Source organism: Cherax quadricarinatus, chromosome 56 (genome assembly GCF_038502225.1).
Source record: "Cherax quadricarinatus isolate ZL_2023a chromosome 56, ASM3850222v1, whole genome shotgun sequence".
In the NCBI taxonomy this organism is placed as follows: Eukaryota; Metazoa; Arthropoda; class Malacostraca; order Decapoda; family Parastacidae; genus Cherax; species Cherax quadricarinatus.
Window position 1 is genome coordinate 19,544,150 of NC_091347.1, and position 23,674 is coordinate 19,567,823.

General features: G+C 37.2%; 1 protein-coding gene across 11 annotated transcripts; it reads left to right on the forward strand.

The window, feature by feature from the left end:
- Window positions 1-568: 568 nt before the first annotated feature.
- On the forward strand, window positions 569-21,835 carry LOC128700724 (methionine aminopeptidase 1D, mitochondrial). Of its 11 annotated transcripts, none has more exons than XM_053794080.2 (8): window positions 569-612; window positions 1,839-2,036; window positions 3,151-4,314; window positions 6,188-6,407; window positions 7,577-7,768; window positions 10,124-10,274; window positions 15,619-15,729; window positions 21,325-21,835. In XM_053794080.2, the coding sequence occupies exons 3-8, from the start codon at window positions 3,860-3,862 to the stop codon at window positions 21,519-21,521; spliced, it is 1,326 nt and encodes a 441-aa protein (XP_053650055.2). In that variant the 5' UTR covers window positions 569-612; window positions 1,839-2,036; window positions 3,151-3,859; the 3' UTR covers window positions 21,522-21,835. The 11 variants fall into 11 exon arrangements, with proteins under 11 accessions (XP_053650055.2, XP_053650057.2, XP_053650056.2 ...); XM_053794082.2 differs by having other exon boundaries at window positions 577-673; XM_053794081.2 differs by having other exon boundaries at window positions 608-745.
- The last annotated feature ends 1,839 nt before the right edge of the window (window positions 21,836-23,674 follow it).

Sequence of the window (23,674 nt, forward strand, 5' to 3'; positions counted from 1 at the left end):
AGAAATATATATCCATGGCACCCTCAAAAAAGGTGCCATGATTCCAAGGAGGGGGTTCATGATCCAAGGAATTGGACCTGGCCTTCACTTACTTAGAATGAACCTGATTGCCCCAGAGGCACTGTATGACCCCTATGGGTTTAGTGCTCCCTCATAACTTTAATAATCCCCCTCAGGGAAGTTCTTTGATGCTAATGGAAGGTTCTTGATCCAAAGAATTGGCTATCATTGGATCGAACCTGAGTGTGACCATGTGACCACTATGGGTTAAGCACTTCCCCATAATTAAAATAAAAAGAAAATCCACCAGGTGGAATTCTACAACAATACTCAGGCTGTGGGAAGGGGTCAGCCTAACCTACTGAGAACAATTATTCCCGTTTCTATTCCCAGAGGGAACCTTTGCACCCTTCCTAATTACCGACCAGATTTGGGCGAAATGCTCTACTTTCTATTGCAGCGCTGTATAGCCCTTGTGTTTTAGCGCTTCTTTTTTATTATAATCTACTTTCTATTAGGGTTATAACCCATGATTCTTCCTGACCCACCGTGAAACATTGTTCAATACGGCGTCACCTCTGGTGGCCCTATAAACTCGAGCAAGGAACAAAAGTAGATTTTTTTTTTTTTTCGGGGAATCAAGAACATGGACAAGAAACGCAAAAATATGAGTGTGATTAATGGTTTTGAAAACTGACAAGTTGCATAAGTGTCTCAAGGGAAAATATGAGCTCTGCCCCAGCCTGTCAGGTGCTGACATGTTGCTCTGGGCTTACCTTGAGCATCATTGGTAATTTGCATTATGTGTGATAACTGTACAGGTTTATGTACCTGTACAGTTGGTGGCCTGGTGGCTAAAGCTCTCGCTTCACACAGCGACTGTCTGGGTTCGATTCCCGGCGAGGGTAGAAACATTGGGCGTGTTTCCTTACACCGGTTGTCTATCTTCACCCATCAACATAAAATAGGTACCTGGGTGTTAATCGACTGGTGTGGGTCGCATCCTGGGACAAAACTGACCTAATTTACTGGAAATGTTCAGCATAACAAGTGGCTTTCTATATAGTAGTATGTCATTATTGTCAGTTATGATCTGTATAACTTGTACATGTAGAAATAAAGATTTATTATTATTATTATTATTATTATTATTATTATTATTATTATTATTATTATTATTATACTTCAATAAACTTACATCAGCGATGAATTTCGCACATTGTCAGCCCTGGATGCTGGTCTTTATCACACATTGTGCTGTATAGCCCTTGTGGCTTAGCGCTTCTTTTTGATTATAATAATAATAATTACACATTGTGCTGGGTAATTGGTTATATATGACTGATGATACATCAGCTTGTGAGTGGTGTTGAGGTGTTAGTGTCTGGCTCTGCCGGGATTCAGGCAGGACTCAACCTGACTAAATTTAGACTTGATTGTTCCCATTTCTGTTTCTGGGGGAAACTTTGTGTCCTTTATAATTTGCCAGAACTCCTGGTAGACAAGGCTAAATTAGACGTAGACTTGGGTGACTTAACAGCCCCAATAAGCACGTAAAAGGTATTTCTGTGCCTTTTTTTGAGTTATCCTAAGTTGTCTACACATATGTTGCTATGTATGATAACCTATGTCAGCGCTGTATAGCCCTTGTGGTTTAGCGCTTCTTTTTGATTATAATAATAACCTATGTGAGGGGCTCTTGATCTAGGGAATTGGATCTTTGCTCTGGTTCCCAGAATTGAGCCTGAATACCATCCATCCCCCCACATGCGATGTGTAATCCTACGGGTTTAGCGCTCCCCATGTTTATAATAATCTAGTCTTGTTTTATCTCCCAGTTTAAGGTAATATTTGTTACCGGTGCAGCAGGAGGCACAACTTGCTGCCATCTACACTATAAATAGTCCTATAACTCTCCAACAAGAACAAGAATAATAATTAAGGTTAATGGGCAGAAGAGAGGACAAGTCTTGCCTCTTGGCACAGTGATTGTATCTTGAAAAAGAAGAGAAGGATTATGGCAGCTTGGAATAATAGTGAGTTTGCCTCAGTTAAGTTTGAGTTATGTTTATTGGAGTCTCATTACCAGGGCTGCCGGTGAAATGCTCTTGATCAAAGGAAGTGGATAATTATTGGAAGAATTCCTATTAATGGAGGGCCGTTAATGTTAGTAAGGGGCTCTTGATTCAAGAAATTGGTCTGAAGAACAAGAATGAAGGAACACTGTAGTAGGCCTATTGGCCCATACTAGGCAGGACCACATACACTTAACCACACCCACTTATATTCCCTTGTAACCTGCCCTACTCCTTGGATCAAACTTGAGTGCCATCTCTTCCTCAGACACTGACCTAGACAGGTTAAATACTTCCCTATAACCAGGGGCTTCTGTAATGTCGATATCACCTTTCCTTTATAAAGTTTTTCTTTATTTATTTATTTATTTAGTAATTTAAGCATACATACAGAGGTACAAAACATACAGGTAAGAGCAGCATGCCAAAGCATGGAGTGATGATCAAAGTGATTCTTCTGTATTGGGTCACCACAGTCTTGATGGGAAATGCCCTATGTATTAAAAAAAAACTTTTGCAAATTAAATGTACACCACACTTCATAGAAATAAAGTTTATGATTTATCATTTATCATTTATAAACAAATATTGTATGAAATTACCCAGTGAAGTCAATGTGACATTTTTATTTGGGTCTATTGGTTGCCAGGCTTAGCGCTTCTTTTTGATTATTATAATAATAATAATAATATTGGTTGCCAGACAAATTAACAGTATTTATGTTAATAAACATAATAAACAGCTACCAGGTTAATGTTTAGTGATGGTGATCTATATTTTCAGTGTCTGAAGCTGTGAATTTGATAGTTTCGTTCATAATATATATGGTAATACACATGGAAATTTCAAATAATGATATAATGTTACTTGTGGTATGAAGACAAAGATGCAAATTGCAGTAATTTAACTTTAATGGAAATAGTGTTTTGCTCTGTGTAGAGCTTTGTAAGTGACTTAGTAAAGCTCTACGCAGAGTAAAACCTTATCCCAATAAAAACTTGCTCTGCAGCTTGTCTTTATTCTCTTTATTGGCAATATACCATGTCACCAAAGATACCTTTTCTCTATATTTCAGGTCCTGTATGGCTAGAAGCTGGAAATTAACTTGGTAAAAAAAAGTGCAAAATTACTGGATGTTTATTTTTCAAACAAAGCTAAAGAGCAAAAAGTGGCAAATATATTTAACTTTGTCATTAGCATCACTGATTTTATGCTACATTTTTCCTTTTAATACATAAAGTATTAGTTACAATATACCGAGAATATCGTACACGGAATTCTGTATGTAAAAATAAACTTCATATGTTAACACATGGTAAGTGTTTAGCCTGAATTCTACTATAGAATTCATGTGAAGCAGAATGACGCAGAGTGTAAGCACGTGAGCAGAAACTAGATCCTTCAGTGACTGAATTATGCCTGATATTTTACATTGGGTTACCACTTCTTCCCAACACATGCAGTTTGATTAGAGATATGCCGCTTGAAACTTAAGATTTATTCTTTATTTCCATTATGAAGTGAAATAATCCACCAATTTCATACTTTAAGTTAGTTAGCCATGTCACAACAACTGTTGTTGTAATTAAATATAAATAAGAATTCACCCATAAAGAGAAATAACTAAGAGCAAAGAAAATTTAAATAGCATATAGCTCAGCAGTGAAGTAATTTCTTGTCTTCACTAACAAGAGAGTAGAGCATTTCAGCTTCAAACACATAGAATACTTGTACAGTAAAGCAGTGCTTGTGGACATTATATACACTATGTAGGCATAGTAACAATGATGATTGGAAGAATTATTAAGATAATGCCACATATATCACCATATAAAAATTTTCAACTACTTTTAAAACCTAAGTGGCTTAAATCTTGTAAGTCAATTAGTTCCTGCACAGATGATTTTAGAACAGTTTTCATTGATTATGGTGATGTCCATGAAAAGTCCATAATTAATGCCAAAATTAAGAGGAAGACAAAATGCTGTCAACAGGGTCCAGTTCTGTCATTACACACACAGTTTGACAATATGTGTCTTCAAATACATCAAAAGTTTCATGGCAGAAAGTCATACTTACATGACCAGAAGAGTCTACATTGCAGCCACAGCTCCCCAGTGTTGTTGCCTTCTGGGACAGTTATGACTCTAAGTCCACTACCCATTGCAAATGTACTCAGCAGTGTTCCATGTGTAGGACACATTCAGCAGAATCGTGGCATTTGGGATATCTTTAAGAAGTAGGTAAAATATTTTTGTTAGCATGACGTACTGGTTTATTATAAATGTACAGTACTGGCTTATTATCATTGTACAGTACTAGTTTATTATCATTGTACAGTACAGTGGTACCTCGGGATACAAATTTTTTTCGTTCCAGAAGGCTATTCGTGTGCTGATACTGAACGAATTTGTTGCCATGAGGAATAATGTAAATCAGATTAATCTGTTTCAGACCCCCAAAAATACACTTACAAAAGCACTTACATAATTGTCCAAATTTTGAGCTGTTCGTATCCCAAGGTACCACTGTACTGGCTTATTGTTTTAATGCCACAGTTGTTTTCATAATATTTTGCTGTAATAATTTGTTGCTATTCATTTCTTAGGTAAGCAGATTAATTCATATTGGCAGAGCTTGTTACACAAGCAGTGTCATATGTCATTTCTAGACACGAATTCCAGACACACTGAAAACAGCTTAGTGCAATAGTACTATATTTCCACCTCATTAACTGTTACAAATTCAAGAGTGATAAGGAGTCAGTAAGCTTGTTATGTGTAAAAATTGTTTGTCTAATAAATCTCACTGTTTATTAATGCACTCTTGCACTCCACATCTCCAAAAAATGAAAGAAATTTTGTAACAGTGGATTGCTAAGTACACTTGGTTCTCTCAGGCCAGAATAAACCAAGAAGCAGTTACCAGTAAATATATTTTCCCCTTACTAATAAAAATAAAATTAAAGGAATATAGAGTAAATCACTGATACCAGTCCAAATATAATATTTGTAATAACTCTGCAAGAAGAGATATTGAGGAAATATAGTGGTCATTATTAAAAATATATGAAAATTCACTAGAAACCCTGAAGTGGAACCAATACCCTTTGCCTACCCCTAGATACACTGGTCAGCCAAGGTGCAGAGCACCAGCAGGTCCTCGGATATGTCATACATTAATATGTAGGAACGCTACATTTATCAGCAGGAGACTTCTTCCACCAATACTTGTAGTGTCTACTTACCCTCTTTCATACATTATTGAAGCAGATTGCTTCCTTTCTGGCAGACTTTTTACACACTAGAGAAGTGCTTCCATTACTGATACTAGCAACACTCATTTCTGGCATGTTAAACTCCATAGCCATCCTATAAGCTGGTCTTATGCTAAACTATCCTCTATTAGCTGTTTGCAGATGCCAGCTTGTTGAATTGATCCTTATGTGCAACATTCCTAAGGTAAATCTTGACCCCCTTTTTTTTATTTACTTGATGCTTGCCTTTATTGGTAAATAGTCAGGTGCACAAATCTTTAGAACACACTTTACTTGACACGACTTTGACTTTCTCCTTACCTCTTCTGACCTGGCTTTTGGTATTTTCACCTGACCTGTCTTTTGGTTTTCTCCACTTTCTCTTTCTGTTGTGATTTGATATGTCCAGGACAGGCCAAAACCACCATCTGAAGGTTCTTCTCTGGGTTAATAGTAAATTGTTGAAGCCACTTATTCTTCAAATTCTTTTTTCTTTTTTTGTGGGGGGGGAGGGAATGACTTAATGCAGCTTGTAAAATGATTGCTATAAAGGGTAGAAAATTAATATGGTTAAATAATCTTCTATATTTAGATGTTGTAGATTTTTTATTTCAAATCACATTTTTTTTAATGTAGTGTAATGAGAGTTCAGGTGAATAATTGCAGATTACAAAGAATTTTTGATCAGCTGGAGTAATTCAAGGACCACTGATTACATAAATTACCTTGGCACTTATGAAACCTAAATACTTTATTAGTACAATAGTGTCTGTTTAACTACAGTACAGTATTTTAAGTGTATAAGAAGAAAAGAATATTATTGCAAAAAAAATGTGTTCTTGTGTTTCCTGTTTAGAGCTAACTTTGGAAGTTACACTGTACTTGATCGTGTCGGAGAAGTTTCAACAGCTCAACAAGTACCTGCCCACATAACTTGTCCACTATATGCTCAGACTGGAGACCCTCCGTTGAGCCCATCTTCTCCTGAAGTTAAGGCAGATTGGCAAGTGCAGGCTATGAGAGACTCCTGTTACTTGGCACGCAGTGTACTCAATATTGTTGGAGAAAATATTCAGGTAATATCATTCTTGTTGCTTATTTGGTAAGTAACAGAGGATGCACATGTGCAGTTATCTCCACCTATCTATCTGTCTACCTGTTTGTCTGCTTATCACTGTAGTATCTTATTTCAGATACTTTTAGCAAAAAAAAATCCTTATGTCTATGAAATTAATGTACCACTTGTTGGCTTGTGTTATTGTACATCTACACTTCATGTCTCATCTTTAATTGAACTGTATAAACTAACAAATTGTGTAGTCCTTCTTCAGGAATTGTTGTGTAATGCTGTATACTTCCAAAAGAGTTTCTTCTTATAGAGGCTGTGTTTTTGGTGTTACTCTCAGAAATCAATCATCGTTTTGTAACTTAATCTTGGGTTTGATTCTTGAGCAGGGTAACATTTATGAATATGTTAGACATTCCGGGATACGTCCTGAGTAATGGTCAAACGCTTGACTAAGATGACATCAATAAACCTGTTTGCAGTGTTAGTACTCCACTGTTAAATGCAGTATCTGTCGTATTTGTTATATCTGCTAATGGTTGCAGATGTCATCACCTTTATGGCCTGGTCTCAGACCAAGTCTCATAAATTGGAAAGGAAATATTACAGGAGTGAGAAACACAGGAAAGTATAGGTAAGTGTATATTGAATGTACAGTAAATAATTTATCATTATGAAATTATGGAGAGTGATGTTTATATCCATATTTTTAAAATAACTTCTCAATTTTTATTATTATTACCAGACATAAGATGAATATCATATGTTACCATTATTGGGAATTAGTCTACATGAGTTGTGCTAGTCTTATGCCAAAATGTCTGTAGGTTACGAAAGTCGACCATTTTAAAAATGTTAAAAAAATGATAAATTCCAGTCTGAATTAAACTTTTTATGTATTTAGATACCCTTTAAGTCTTTATATTTTGTATATTTTGTCCAAATTTTGTCATTTGTAGTACCTATTGTATTTTCTTGTAAATAAACATAAGTTTCCCATTTCTTTTTATATTCTCTTTTAAATTTTATTCATTAATTTTCATCAACTTACAATGTGAAGAAAAATCAGTCTTTCAAAAATTATTCTAATCTGGTGCAAAAAGGTGTACGTATATGTAGAATAATACATTTCTTAAAACGTATCTGTGGAAAAAGATCCAAGTTTATTTTATTTTTCAGGTGGGCATAACAACAGAAGACATTGACAAACTTGTACATAATAAAATAATTGAGAATGGTGCTTACCCATCACCTCTGAATTATTTGGGCTTCCCTAAAAGTGTATGCACCAGTGTCAATAATGTAGCCTGTCATGGCATACCCGATGATCGTCAGCTGGTGGATGGGGATATTATATCTGTTGATGTTACGGCAAGTATAATGTCCTTATTTATAAATAACAAAAAAGGCACAATACCGTGACTGGAACGATACACAAATAACCCGCCCATAGAAGAGAGAAGCTTATGACGACATTTCGGTCTGACTTGGACCATTTACAAAGTCACTTTGTAAATGGTCCAAGTCGGACCGAAACGTCGTCGTAAGCTTCTCTCTTTTATGTGTGGGTTATTTGTGTGTCCTTATTTATACGTACTGTAATATTCAAATATATTAATCTTATTTTTGTTAACTATAGCTCATCATGATACTGTATTTTTTCATAGTTATTTCTACTGTAGCATTATTAATGTCATTATTATTATTATTACTGATTATGAACTCAAATTAAGTTGTAATACACAAGTGGCAGTGGATAAACAGAAGGGTGACTGGGGAGAGGTGTGAACCACAGCCCATAAATTGACAGTCCGACTCTGTATTGTCTCAACTACCCAGGCCTCTAACAGGAAGGATTACCTCCAAATCTTTCCTGTTAGAGGCCTAAGTAGTTGAGAAAATAGAGCATCAGACTGTCAGTTTACAGGCTGCGGTTCACACCTCCATCTGCCCTTCTGTTTATCCATTATTGATTATTATTATTATTATTATTATTATTATTATTATTATTATTTTCATTATTTCCATTATTATTATTATTGAATAATTATTATTCAAATAATAACATGTGTTATTATTCATATATTGAGCTGAATTTATTTTACCAGTTCTTCTTAGTTGCTTGTACACATTGCCGTTTTATTTTTTGTATATTTTAAAATAAGCTTTTGTCCCTGCTCATACATAGGTAACAAATTTGTACATTATCAATTATTATGCCTTAATCTTTTTTTAAAAGTGTTAGGTTAAGACTTGCTGGAAGCACTGCACATAATATGGATGTTGGAAAAAGTGCAACATATTGGTTTCCAACTAGTAAACAAGTTGCAGCACTCTTTGCCAATTTACAAACAAATTGATTGTATCTTGGAGCCTGTTTTTCTAAAGCAAATAGTAATGAACTGTATTGTTTTAACCCTTTCACTGCCCAGCCCCCAAAATTAATATTATTACCAGTGTCCTTTTTTTTTTTTTTTAAATACTGTTTCCTCTGAAATGGTAGAGAATCTTTCTGGAGGTAATGACACCAAAGTATAAAATTTCACGGAAAACTTACACAATTATGCAGGCACAAAATTAGTAGTCTGGGTACAATTTACACCAGTGAATTTGCTAAATTTTAGTCCTATTTTAAGTCATTTCCATTACTCCTTTCTTAGTTATTTCACTAGTTGCCTTCAGTTCTATAGATTGAGCACAGGAAACTGCCCATTCAACTAATACAAATATAAAGTGCACAGAAGTTGGTAATTTGGCCAGTTTTACACAAAATTAAAAAATGCCACTTAAAAAATAGAGTGCAAAATAAACAATGTAGACATTCTTGGCACCAAAACAATATTTCCTCTGTTTATTAATCATGTTCCCAGGCCTCTTCTATGTTACATTTTGAATTCATAATCACACAAAAATGGAAGATGTACTCTATATCCCAGAAGATAAAATATACCCAGGAATGATTGGTCATGGTTTACAGTGTCCCAATAGTTAAATCATACCTATAAAACAGATTGAGGGGTGTAAGGGATCCTTACTTATCCTTGGGAAAATCAATAAAAATCAAATATTTCTGCTACTTTTGAGCTCAATTTCAAGCTACTTCCGGTCTGAAACCAATCAAAATCATCTCCTATTTCAGTAACATGTCTTCCATTCTATCAAAAGATACCAAGAAACAGCCAGTAAAAGCATAAAAATCATCCTAGAAAACAATTCAAACTCTCTGTTTTAAACCAAACACATGGTCAGAGTTTTTTTTCATGCACCACATGAGGCAGGATTTTTCTAATACTGTTCACACTCACCCATTCTCTCAAGTCTAGGTCAAAATTTACTGCTCACGCCTTACCTGAATAAGCTGAGCTCATGACGTAGAACTACATGCGAGACCCTGGTCTCATTGTCATATTCCCCTCAAGGGAGGTTCCTTGATGCTGGTGAGGGGGTTCTTGATCTAGGGAAGTGGATCTGTGCTCCAGTTCCCTGAATTGAGCCTAAATACCTTCCATATCCCCCCCCCAGTGTGTTTTATAATCCTACAGGTTTAGTGCTCCCCCATGATTATAATTATAATTATCTAATCAGTCTTGTAGTTTTATGTGATGGCCACTGAAAGGGTTAATTTTACCACTCCTCTATATAGAGTACAATATTTTACTTGTTACTTGTATGTACAGTCTTAATATATTATTTTCTTAATAATTACAGCATTTAATGCACTTATAGGTATTCTACAATGGTTATCATGGTGATTGTTGTGAGACATACATTGTTGGAAATGTTGATAAGGCAGGTCAGCGCTTAGTAGAGGCAGCAAGACAGTGCCGGGATGCAACTATAGAGATCTGTGCTCCGGGAGTCCCATTTACTGCTATTGGTAAGTCTTCCTATTTCTGGATGGAAATAAATGGTATAAAATACCGACACAATGGAAATATAAACACATATGCAGTATAATGCGATTCTTTATTGACAACATTTTGCCCACACAGTGGGTGAAACATTGTCAATAAAGGATCACATTATACTGTAAATGTGTTTATATTTCCTTCCTATTTCTGTTATTCTTATATTTACAGTGAAGTACTGAACATGTAATAGTCATGCATTAATTTTGTTCTGGATATTCATGGTGGGGCACAACCTGTAGAGGTCAGACAGAGCTTGAGAAGCTAGAGGTAATCAGGTTTAATCCAAAGATGGGGAGGATATCTTCAGTAACTTAGATCAAGAGCCCTTCATCAACACTGATCCATCGCTCTTGAAGGAAGGATGGCTCCAGTTCCTTCGATATAGAGCTCTTCTGTAGTGTCATGACACCTTCTACCCTCTTAATGTCATTTATTTATTTACTGTTTGTTTATATATCATGCTTTTGAACCCATGAGGGTTACAAATCAGAGAAATGGGAGTGGCTGAGGTGAACCATGTTTAATCCCTGTTAGGGAAGAGCAGCTCAATTAAAACCATAAAAGAAAAATCTGCTGCCATTTGCAGTTTAGTAGTACTATAATTTGGTATACATGAATCCATAACAAGGGAGCAGTATGGATCTGTAGGCTCTCAGCCATGTGATGCAGATCCCAGCCATGTGGCATGGATCCCATTCATGTCATGTAGATCTCTGCCATGTGATGCAGATCCCTGCCATGTGACACAGATTCCAGCCATGTGACACAGATCCCAGCCATGTAGCACAGATCCTAGTCATGTGGTGCAGATCCCACCAGTGTGACACAGATCCAGTCATGTGGCACAGCATGCAAGAAAAAGTTGCACCATATTCCTTAAGAACTGTATTTCTCTTTATGTCACATGTTAGTACTATATAGAGGTCCACACCATGCTACCTCACCATGCTCTACATCCTTCAACAACATGTCCCTATATCTGACAGCCCTTCACAATATGCAGTCAGACTACAACCCTCCACAACATGCTACTATACACTACAACCACCATAGCATACTGTCAGACAGTACACCTGTCTATGTGATATATGCTCCACAAACATCCATAACATGCCATTATGCTATAACCTTCTACAGCTGCCACTACTCTGTAATCATCTACAGTATGTTGGCACATCAAAACCACAACATACTACCACACTTTACAATCTTCCCCAACTGGCCATCACTCATTTCTACCCTCAACATCATTTCACAACTTATCAACACCCTCAGCAACACAATACAGTAAACCACCACCCTTCACTACATGCTACTACCCTCCACACAACTGTCCTAGTTTTGTTGTGATCTGTGCACGAGTGTATAGTATGTGTGTTTGCAGGCAACATTACTGATAAATTCAGTGTTTTTAACTCTATCATCACACTTTCTCTTTCACTTTGTCTGTCAGGTGTCTTCAGTACTAGGCTGATGTAACTATGATAGTAGAAGAATACATGATAATATAACTAAATGTTTTTTTCTAAAAAGACTTCTGAAATTATGGTGTCTTTTATGACAGAAAATATGGTACATTACTTTATCAATGTCAGGTGGAAGTACTAAGTTAATAAAAAATATTGATGCCATATTAATTTGCATATTAATTTCCATATTAATTTTTGAGAGAGATTCTGGGAAATGTTGAGTGAATGTGTGGGGAGTTTTGAATCAAGTGTGAGAGTAATGGTGGTTGGGGATTTCAATGCTAAAGTGGGTAAAAATGTTATGGAGGGAGTAGTAGGTAAATTTGGGGTGCCAGGGGTAAATGTAAATGGGGAGCCTTTAATTGAGCTATGTGTAGAAAGAAATTTGGTAATAAGTAATACATATTTTATGAAACAGAGGATAAATAAATATACAAGGTATGATGTAGCACGTAATGAAAGTAGTTTGTTAGATTATGTATTGGTGGATAAAAGGTTAATGGGTAGGCTCCAGGATGTACATGTTTATAGAGGGGCAACTGATATATCGGATCATTATTTAGTTGTAGCTACAGTTAGAGTAAGAGGTAGATGGGAAAAGAGGAAGGTGGCAACAACAAGTAAGAGGGAGGTGAAAGTGTATAAACTAAGGGAGGAGGAAGTTCGGGCGAGATATAAGTGACTATTGGCAGAAAGGTGAGCTAGTGCAAAGATGAGTAGTGGGGGGGTTGAAGAGGGTTGGAATAGTTTTAAAAATGCTGTATTAGAATGTGGGGCAGAAGTTTGTGGTTATAGGAGGGTGGGGGCAGGAGGAAAGAGGAGTGATTGGTGGAATGATGAAGTAAAGGGCGTGATAAAAGAGAAAAAGGTAGCTTATGAGAGGTTTTTACAAAGCAGAAGTGTTATAAGAAGAGCAGAGTATATGGAGAGTAAAAGAAAGGTGAAGAGAGTGGTGAAAGAGTGCAAAAGGAGAGCAGATGATAGAGTGGGAGAGGCACTGTCAAAAAATTTTAATGAAAATAAGAAAAAATTTTGGAGTGAGTTAAACAAGTTAAGAAAGCCTAGGGAAAGTATGGATTTGTCAGTTAAAAACAGAGTAGGGGAGTTAGTAGATGGGGAGAGGGAGGTATTAGGTAGATGGCGAGAATATTTTGATGAACTTTTAAATGTTGAGGAAGAAAGGGAGGCGGTAATTTCATGCACTGGCCAGGGAGGTATACCATCTTTTAGGAGTGAAGAAGAGCAGAATGTAAGTGTGGTGGAGGTACGTGAGGCATTATGTAGAATGAAAGGGGGTAAATCAGCTGGAACTGATGGGATCATGACAGAAATGTTAAAAGCAGGGGGGGATATAGTGTTGGAGTGGTTGGTACTTTTGTTTAATAAATGTATGAAAGAGGGGAAGGTACCTAGGGATTGGCAGAGAGCATGTATAGTCCCTTTATATAAAGGGAAAAGGGACAAAAGAGATTGTAAAAATTATAGAGGAATAAGTTTACTGAGTATACCAGGAAAAGTATATGGTAGGGTTATAATTGAAAGAATTAGAGGTAAGACAGAATGTAGGATTGCGGATGAGCAGGGAGGCTTCAGAGTGGGTAGGGGATGTGTAGATCAAGTGTTTACATTGAAGCATATATGTGAACAGTATTTAGATAAAGGTAGGGAAGTTTTTATTTTTTGGATTGCATATGATAGAGTGGATAGAGGAGCAATTATGGAGTACAGTTAGAAAATGGCATATGATAGAGTGGTACGTGTATGTTTGGGGGTCTGAAAGCATTCCTTATGTGGCAGATGTTGCAAGTATGTGGAATAGGTGGTAAGTTACTAAATGCTGTAAAGAGCTTTTATGAGGATAGTGAGGCTCAGGTTAGGGTGTGTAGAAGAGAGGGAGAATACTTCCCGGTAAAAGTAGGTCTTAGACAGGGATGTGTAATGTCACCATGGTTGTTTAATATATTTATAGATGGGGTTGTAAAAGAAGTAAATGCTAGGGTGTTCGGGAGAGGGGTGGGATTAAATTATGGGGAATCAAATTCAAAATTGGAATTGACACAGTTACTTTTTGCTGATGATACTGTGCTTATGGGAGATTCTAAAGAAAAATTGCAAAGGTTAGTGGATGAGTTTGAGAATGTGTGTAAAGGTAGAAAGTTGAAAGTGAACATAGAAAAGAGTAAGGTGATGAGGGTATCAAATGACTTAGATAAAGAAAAATTGGATATCAAATTGGGGAGGAGGAGTATGGAAGAAGTGAATGTTTTCAGATACTTGGGAGTTGACGTGTCGGCGGATAGATTTATGAAGGATGAGGTTAATCATAGAATTGATGAGGGAAAAAAGGTGAGTGGTGCGTTGAGGTATATGTGGAGTCAAAAAATGTTATCTATGGAGGCAAAGAAGGGAATGTATGAAAGTATAGTAGTACCAACACTCTTATATGGGTGTGAAGCTTGGGTGGTAAATGCAGCAGCGAGGAGACAGTTGGAGGCAGTGGAGATGTCCTGTCTAAGGGCAATGTGTGGTGTAAATATTATGTAGAAAATTCGGAGTGTGGAAATTAGGAGAAGGTGTGGAGTTAATAAAAGCATTAGTCAGAGGGCAGAAGAGGGGTTGTTGAGGTGGTTTGGTCATTTAGAGAGAATGGATCAAAGTAGAATGACATGGAAATCATATAAATCTATAGGGGAAGGAAGGAGGGGTAGGGGTCGTCCTCGAAAGGGTTGGAAAGAGGGGGTAAAGGAGGTTTTGTGGGCGAGGGGCTTGGACTTCCAGCAAGTGTGCATGAGCGTGTTAGATAGGAGTGAATGGAGACGAATGATACTTGGGACCTGACGATCTGTTGGAGTGTGAGCAGGGTAATATTTAGTGAAGGGATTCAGGGAAACCAGTTATTTTCATATAGTCGGACTTGAGTCCTGGAAATGGGAAGTACAATGCCTGCACTTTAAAGGAGGGGTTTGGGATATTGGCAGTTTGGAGGGATATGTTGTGTATCTTTATACGTATATGCTTCTAAACTGTTGTATTCTGAGCACCTCTGCAAAAGCAGTGATAATGTGTGAGTGTGGTGAAAGTGTTGAATGATAATGAAAGTATTTTTTTTTTGGGTATTTTCTTTCTTTTTTGGGTCACCCTGCCTCGGTGGGAGACGGCCGACTTCTTGAAAAAAAAAAAAAAATTTATTAACATATTGCAACAAGGAGAAGGCTGGAGGCAGTGGAGATGTCATGTCTGAGGGCAATGTGTGGTGTGAATATAATGCAGAGAATTCATAATTTGGAAATTAGGAGGAGGTGTGGGATTACCAAAACTATTATCCAGAGGGCTGAGGAAGGGTTGTTGAGGTGGTTCGGACATGTAGAGAGGGTGGAACAAAATAGAATGACTTCAAGAGTGTATAAATCTGTAGTGGAGGGAAGGCGGGGTAGTAGTCAACCTAGGAAAGGTTGGAGGGAGTGGGTAAAGGAGGTTTTGTGTGTGAGGGGCTTCCAGCAAGCATGCATGAGCATATTTTATAGGAGTGAATGGAGACAAATGTTTTTAATACTTGATGTGCTGTTGGAGTAACATTTATGAAAGGATTCAGGGAAACTGGCAGGCCAGAGTTGAGTCCTAGAGATGGGAAGTACAGTGTCTGCACTCTGAAGGAGGGGAGTTAATGTTGCAGTTTTATAACTGTAGTGTAAGCACGCCTCTGGCAAGACAGTGATGGAGTGAATAATGATGAAAGTTTTTCTTTTTCAGGCCACACTGCCTTGGTGAGAATCAGCCGATGTATTAATAAGATAATAAAGAATTTTATTAACTGATACACAATTAACTTGTGGTCTTTCAGGTGCTAAGGTACAAGAGGTTGCTGATCAGTTAGGAGTAACTGTAGTGCCATGCTTCATTGGTCATGGTATTGGGGAGTACTTCCATGGGCCACCAGATATATATCATTGTTGTGAGTATTTTCTGTTACTGTATCCTTTTCTCTTATATTTATTTTATAATAATTTAAATGGTTTGAGTACCATCAGGCATGTATAAGCATGTTAGATTAGAATGGAGACAGGTGCTTTCAAGGATTCAGTGTGTTGTGGGCATGTGATCAGGGTAACACACAGGAGGGCCCCACTTGTACGGTGGATTAGGTTCCAGGCTACTGCCATAAAGTGAAAATGGCTGTGGAGTGAAACACCCTTTTAAATGCCAATAACATGTGTTCACACTCATATATAGTACAGTGGACCCCCGCTTAACGATCACCTCCAAATGCGACCAATTATGTAAGTGTATTTATGTAAGTGCGTTTGTACGTGTATGTTTGGGGGTCCTAATCTACTTATACATTCGGTCAGTTCTGAACATACTCTGGAATGAAAAAAGTTCGTTAACCGGGGGTCCACTGTATTAAGTTAGCAACAGAACTAGGCAGAAAAAAAAATGAAAAAGTAAACTGGACATACAGTATACTCTTCTTCTTTCAACAAACTGGCCATAAATAACAAAAAAAAAAGGCACAATACCATGACTGGAATGATACACAAATAACCTGCACATAGAAGAGAGGAGTTTACGATGATGCTTCGGTCCAACTTGGACCATTTACAAAGTCCAGGTTGGACCGAAACGTCGTCGTAAGCTCCTCTCTTCTATGTGCGGGTTATTTGTGTAAACCGGCCATATCCCACCAAAGCAGGGTGGCCCAAAAAGAAAAACAAAAGTTTCTCTTTTTAACTTTAGTAATGTATACAGGAGAAGGGGTTACTAGCTCCTTGCTCCCGGCATTTTAATTGCCTCTTACAACATGCATGGCTTACGGAGGAAGAATTCTGTTCCACTTCCCCATGGAGAACAGTACACTCATTACTTTAAAATATTTGTAGTCTTAATGTAGAGTGACAGGGGTGGTAGCCCACCCAGCTACCACACTTCACAATTATGTTCATTTGTTTTTCTATGATTGTATGCATTTTTTTATGTGATATGTAGCGTATTTCTTATAAAATTTTGAGAAAAAATTTAAAGCACCCCAGAGGGATTATTATTATTATTATTATTATTATTATTATTATTATTATTATTATTATTATTATTATTATTATTATGATGATGCTTATTGCCAGTGACACCTTGTTCACTAAGTTTAGTCATTTCTAACTTGGCATTTAAAGTAAGAGGCTCATGACTCCTTTTTATCACAACTACCCTTAGATCATAATTTCAGCAATTACTTTTGAACCTTTTATCCATTGTCGACAGGAATGTGATTGAATCATTGTTTTCCATTGGACCCCCGCATCGACAGGATTATGTGATTTATGAATCATTGACTAATCTACTTTTTCCACAAAACTGGCACCTGAACACTCCTGGAGTTTTTAACCGGGAGTCCATATATGAATATATCTTTTGTCTTATATAAATTAGATTCACTTATAATTAATAATCTACTGTACAACTATGATATAATTAATATTCTACTGTACAACTATGATATAATTCTTAGTGTTAAGTAGTCTGTAACCCAATAATGTTAAGTCGGCCCATAATGCCTAGGCATAATAGAGACTCTCTTTGCATTGCAACCCATTATTGTAAATACATAATCTCAATGTACTATTTGCAAAAACATAAATAAATAATTAAATAAATAAATAAATTCCATCATCAAATGAGAGAGAATGAGAGACACGGTGAATGTAAACAAACGGGAGGTGGGCGGTCAGATGAATGCAGTTCATACTCATTCATTTCGCATAAATCATGCATTTATAAAACTTTTTCCCCACAATACAAACACCTTATATTGTGCCCAAGTTGTCTTCACATTGGTGCAGTAGAATAAATAACAGCAACACTCCCATACTCAATCAACACACCATTTTTAGAGCGAATGACACTATGAGTTAAGGCACATGAAAGGAGTATTTTTCTACAGTTACCCCACTAATACTATACTCTACTCAGCTTCTCTGGTGTTAGACTAGAGAAAACGAATTCTTGCCATCACAACTGCAAGCCACCTGGTAACCACATCTCATATTTCAACAGTATGTTTATATGATAGGTAGTGTGTTTTGTATATAATTTTGAAAAAATATCATAGATGAACTAATGAAACTGCCTATAATAATAATGTAATATGCTACATTTAACCCTTTGACTGTTTCGGTCGTATAAATATGTCTTATAAGCCAATGTTTCCGACGTATTAATACGCCTAAACATTCTAGTGGCTTCAAATCAAGCGGGAGAAAGCTGGTAGGCCCACATGTAAGAGAATGGGTCTGTGTGGCCAGGGTACACCACATAAAAAAAATCCTGCAGCACGCAGTGCATAATGAGAAAAAAAATTTGTAATGACACGATTGCAAACAAACCATACCCCGGCCGGGATTGAACCCGCGGTCATAGAGTCTCAAAACTCCAGCCCGTCGTGTTAGCCACTAGACCAGCTAGCCACAATAAGATTCGTCCAACTAGGTATATTTCTACACCATAGGAAGGTTAGCACAGGCACCACTGTGACCACAAATGCAAGTTTTTACAGACGAATCTCCAGCTAGCGTGGCCGTGATGAACTCTAGCTCAAGTCCCTTCACTGCCGTCAACATGACTCATGAAATCGTAATGACACGATTGCAAACAAACCATACCCCGGCCGGGATTGAACCCGCGGTCATAGAGTCTCAAAACTCCAGCCCGTCGCGTTAGCCACTAGACCAGCTAGCCACAATAAGATTCGTCTGTAAAAACTTCCATTTGTGGTCACAGTGGTGCCTGTGCTAACCTTCCTATGGTGTAGAAATATACCTGGTTGGACGAATCTTATTGTGGCTAGCTGGTCTAGTGGCTAACGCAACGGGCTGACGTTTTGAGACTCTATGACCGTGGGTTCAATCCCGGCCGGGGTATGGTTTGTTTGCAATCGTGTCCTTACGATTTCGTGAGTCATGTTGATGGCAGTGAAGGGACTTGAGCTAGAGTTCGTCACGGCCACGCTAGCTGGAGATTCGTCTGTAAAAACTTGCATTTGTGGTCACAGTGGTGCCTGTGCTAACCTTCCTATGGTGTAGAAATATACCTAGTTGGACGAATCTTATTGTGGCTAGCTGGTCTAGTGGCTAACGCGACGGGCTGGAGCTTTGAGACTCTATGACCGCGGGTTCAATCCCGGCCGGGGTATGGTTTGTTTGCAATCGTGTCATTACGATTTCGTGAGTCATGTTGACAGCAGTGAAGGGACTTGAGCTAGAATTCGTCACGGCCACGCTAGCTGGAGATTCGTCTGTAAAAACTTGCATTTGTGGTCACAGTGGTGCCTGTGCTAACCTTCCTATGGTGTAGAAACATACCTAGTTGGACGAATCTTATTGTGGCTAGCTGGTCTAGTGGCTAACACGACGGGCTGGAGTTTTGAGACTCTATGACCGCGGGTTCAATCTCGGCCGGGGTATGGTTAGAAAAAAAACTGACCGTTTTTTTGGATTAAAGCGCTGACTTTGAGGTGTATTTTCGTATAGTATTTATTGTTGTATTCTCATTTTCATGGTCTCACGTGATAAAATGGAAAACATATTACAAAAATAGAGATTATTTTGATTAGTTTCACTATGAAAACGACCTTGAAATTGAGCTCAAATTAGCAGAAATGTTCGATTTTTACCATGTTCAGGAGTAAGCAAATCACACCACATGTCCAATACACGTCAACTGGGGAGTCTAATATTCTTCCACTAGTGCACTGATGTTATTTATACCATTTTTATAATAATGCAGTAGTCTGCGTAACAGTAAATTTTGTATTTTTTGTATGAATAAAAAATCAAAATAAAAAGCAATAGTAATATAAGAGGGGCCTAGAGATGTGACTAATGAACAGAGGATATGTTATTTTAGTGCCAAGAATGTCTACATTGTTTATTCTGGACCCTATTTTGAAATTGGCATCTTTTTTAATTTGCATGAAATTGGCCAAATTGCCAATTTCTGACCACTTTATTGGGTAGTTCAAATTGATAAATGGGCAGTTTCTTGTACTCAACTGATAGAAAAAATGGAGTTCTGAAGAAATAGCTACGAGTTTGGTCAACTGGAACTACGGAATTGGCCAAAACCAGGGCTCAAATTCGGCGAAATCACCGAGACCTCTAACTTCGCGTAATTCCGTGAGTTTTCGACCAAATTTCGTACTTTTGATGTCATTACCATCGGGAAAAGATTCTCTGTCATTTCATAAGAAAAAAATAATTTTTTTTTTTCCAAAAATTTTGCGAAATAGAATGACAGTTTCAGAAAGGGGCTTGTGACAGTCAAAGGGTTAAAGTGTCCCAGAATGATTATTATTATTTTTGCATCTTGAACACTAGTGATACACTCTTAGTGATTTAAATGTGTAACTACACCCCAGCAAAGTATGTAAGTTTATTTAGGTACAGGTACACATAAGTACAATTATCAGTGTACATGTATATATATAAATACGCAATAACTTTAAAGTACGTACTTGAAATTTTGGAATGTTTCCAGACATAATTGATAAACCCAGAGCTCACGGAAGATGTAAATAAACAGAGTGGTACGCGGATGCCGTAATAGCGAATCAGGGAGCTCTATAAACAAATTTGTCATTATAATTTGAAATGTTCCTATTACTGAATTGCTGTAAAGCGAAGCACCTTAAAGTGGGGCCTTCCTGTATATGAAAGATTCAAGACAACTGAATAGCTTAACTATAAGCCTTGGAGGTGGGAAGTATAGTGCCTGCACTGTGAAGGAAGAGTAATGTTGCAGTTTAGAGGGTTATATAAATTATGATGCCTATACACTTGTGGCAAGAAGGAATTATGGTGAATGCTGTTTTATTTTGGGAAGGAGGGAGAGGGGGTTACCATACCTTGGTGGGAAACAGCTGGGTTTTATCTTTTACCTCAGTGGCCATCTCCTGCCAAGGCAGGATGACCCAAAGAAGAAAACATATTCATCATCATTTCATTTGGTCACTGTCTTGCCAGAAGTGTGCTGACATCACAGTTCAAATTATCTTCTCAACTGCAACATCCCCACTCCTTTCAGAGTGTAGGTACTGCCCTATTCACTTTCAGGACTCAAGTCCAGCTAACTGGTTTACCCAAATCCCTTTACAAAGGTTACTTTGCTTACACTACAACAGCACATCCGTTAAAAACCACTTGTCGCCTTTCACTCCTGTCTAATATGCTCATACAAACCTGCTGGATGCTGAAGTCCCTAAAAATGAAAGTCACTTTTACTCTCCATCCATTCCTGGAATGACACCAACCCCCCATCCCCTCATATTTATGTGCCCTCTTCATCATTGTATCCTTCTCCATCCTCTACATGCCCACACCACCTCAACAGCCCCTCCTCAGCCCACTGTATTATACACTGGGGGACCATACATCACCTTTTAATTTATACACTCTGAATCCTCTGCATGATACAAAGAGCACTAAATCTGTTTGCTTTATAATTCCTAAATAATCCAAGTACTATTAGTACCTTATGTTTACTTTTGCTCTTTATGTGACAGATAATACTTATCCAGGATGCATGGAGGCAGGGATGACATTTACTGTTGAACCCATCATAGCTCAGGGTAAGGAAGATGTACTTATTTTGGAAGACGGGTGGACTGCAGTCATGTTAGACAATGGACGAGCTGCCCAGTTTGAACACACAGTTCTTATTACAGAAGATGGTTATGAAATATTGACAGATTATTATTAGAATAGTATAATATATTTATGTAAAGTTGAAGATTGTTATTACCACTCAAAGGCACTCACTACTGGGAATTACAGTATTAATATATTCATCAGGATCCACTAAACCAGATTCACTAATTATTATCCAAGAAAAGCCTTAAACTCACGAAGGTCATTCAGCATTTTATAAAGCTAAATTTTTACTATTTTTTTGTAATTCATTACTATTATCAACAGTGGTTTGGCTATTTATCCATCATTGTCTATTATTAATATTTAAGTACGTACTGTTGAACTGTTCAGTTAAGGGTTTTACAATAAAGTATGTAATCTCTTTACAGTGAATAATTGATGTACTATCCTCAGTTTAAGTTGCCATTATTGTCAACTTAATTAGAACAGCCAGAAGCTAAAAATCTAAACATTAACAGTATAAGGCAAGAAATGTTAGCCGATATTGACAAGTGTGATGTACAGGTCTCCCTCAACATTCACGTTTTCAACTTTCACGGGCTTCACACATTTGCGAATTCCCAGCCACCAAATTCCCAGCCGCCAAATCATATTTAAGTTTCCCGCCACCTGCGAGTCCCTACTACTCTCCCTCCGACCCCCACAACTGGCAGCCAGCCCTCCCACCACTGTGTGGTGAGTGTTTTGTTTGTTCATTATTTGCTATTAAACTAGAGTAAAAATAATGTAAACCCATCCATGACTGGATATTGGAATGGCTATTAGGAAAGGTATTAGACGGTGACATGTGTTTACTCTTGAACACTGCAAAGAATTAAACATTTCTGCTACAGCTAATAATAACAATAGTAATAATAGTAATAATAATAATAATAATAAATATGATATAATTGAAAAAGGAAATTGTACAAAAATATGAGGGAGTGGTTGACACATCGTCAGTGTGACTTTGTTTATGCTGGAGTGAGCATTAGTCTCCCTGCTCTTCCAAACCTCTCACAATAATTCATTGTGTTTGGTGCTTGTAGATTGAGTGTGACTGGAGTGGTAGAGGCAGTGATTGAGGCAATGGTATTTAATAACATACATGTTAATAATAATAATACATGTTATTAATAATATGTATTATTATTATTTATAGCATATATGTTATTAAATACATACATGTTAATAATAATACATGTTATTAATAATAACATGTACTATTATTATTTATAACATATATGTTATTAAATACCACTGCTTCAACTGAATTATTGTGAAATGTTTGGAAGAGCAGGGAGACTAATGCTCACTCCAGCATAAACAAAGTCACACTGACGATGTGTCAACCACTCCCTCGTATTTTTGTACAATTTCCTTCTTCAATTATATCGTATTTATTATTATTATTATTATTATTATTATTATTATTATTATTACTATTGTTATTATTATTATTATTATTATTATTATTATTACTATTGTTATTATTATTATTATTACTATTGTTATTATTAGCAATAGCAGAAATGTTCGATTCTTTGCAGTGTTCAAGAGTAAACACATGATGTCACCGTCTAATACCTTTCCTAATAGCCATTCCAATATGCAGTCATGAATGGGTTTACATTATTTATACTGTAGTTTAATAGCAAATAATGAACAAACAAAACACTCACCACACTGAGTGGTGGGAGGGCTGGCTGCCAGTTGCGGGGGTCGGAGGGAGTGTAGTAGGGACTCGCAGTGGTGGAGGCATTGGTGGAGGCAGTGGTGGAGGCATTGGTGGAGGCAGTGGTGGTCTGTGGTATTTAATAACATACATGTTATTAACATGTTATTAAATAACATACGTTATTAAAGCATAACATGTATATATTTAGTACAATTTACGACGTTTTCATGTATTTTATGATTATTCATGGTTCAACAAGTTAAGGAAGCAGTATTGTAATATATTTCCCTACAATATATTGGGGCACCAAACATTCACGGTTTTTCAACATTCGCAAGGCTCTTGATCCCCTAACCCTCGCGAATGTTGAGGGAGACCTGTATTAACATTTAGTGCTGGGATACACTCTTGGGATTTTTTTTTTTCAGTCTTTTCAAGGGAGACATATCTTGATACTGGTGAGGGGCTCTTGATTCAAGGAACCCAACTTACCCTACCCTTCTTTGGATCAAACCTAAATGCTCTCAGGCACTGTATGACTCTTA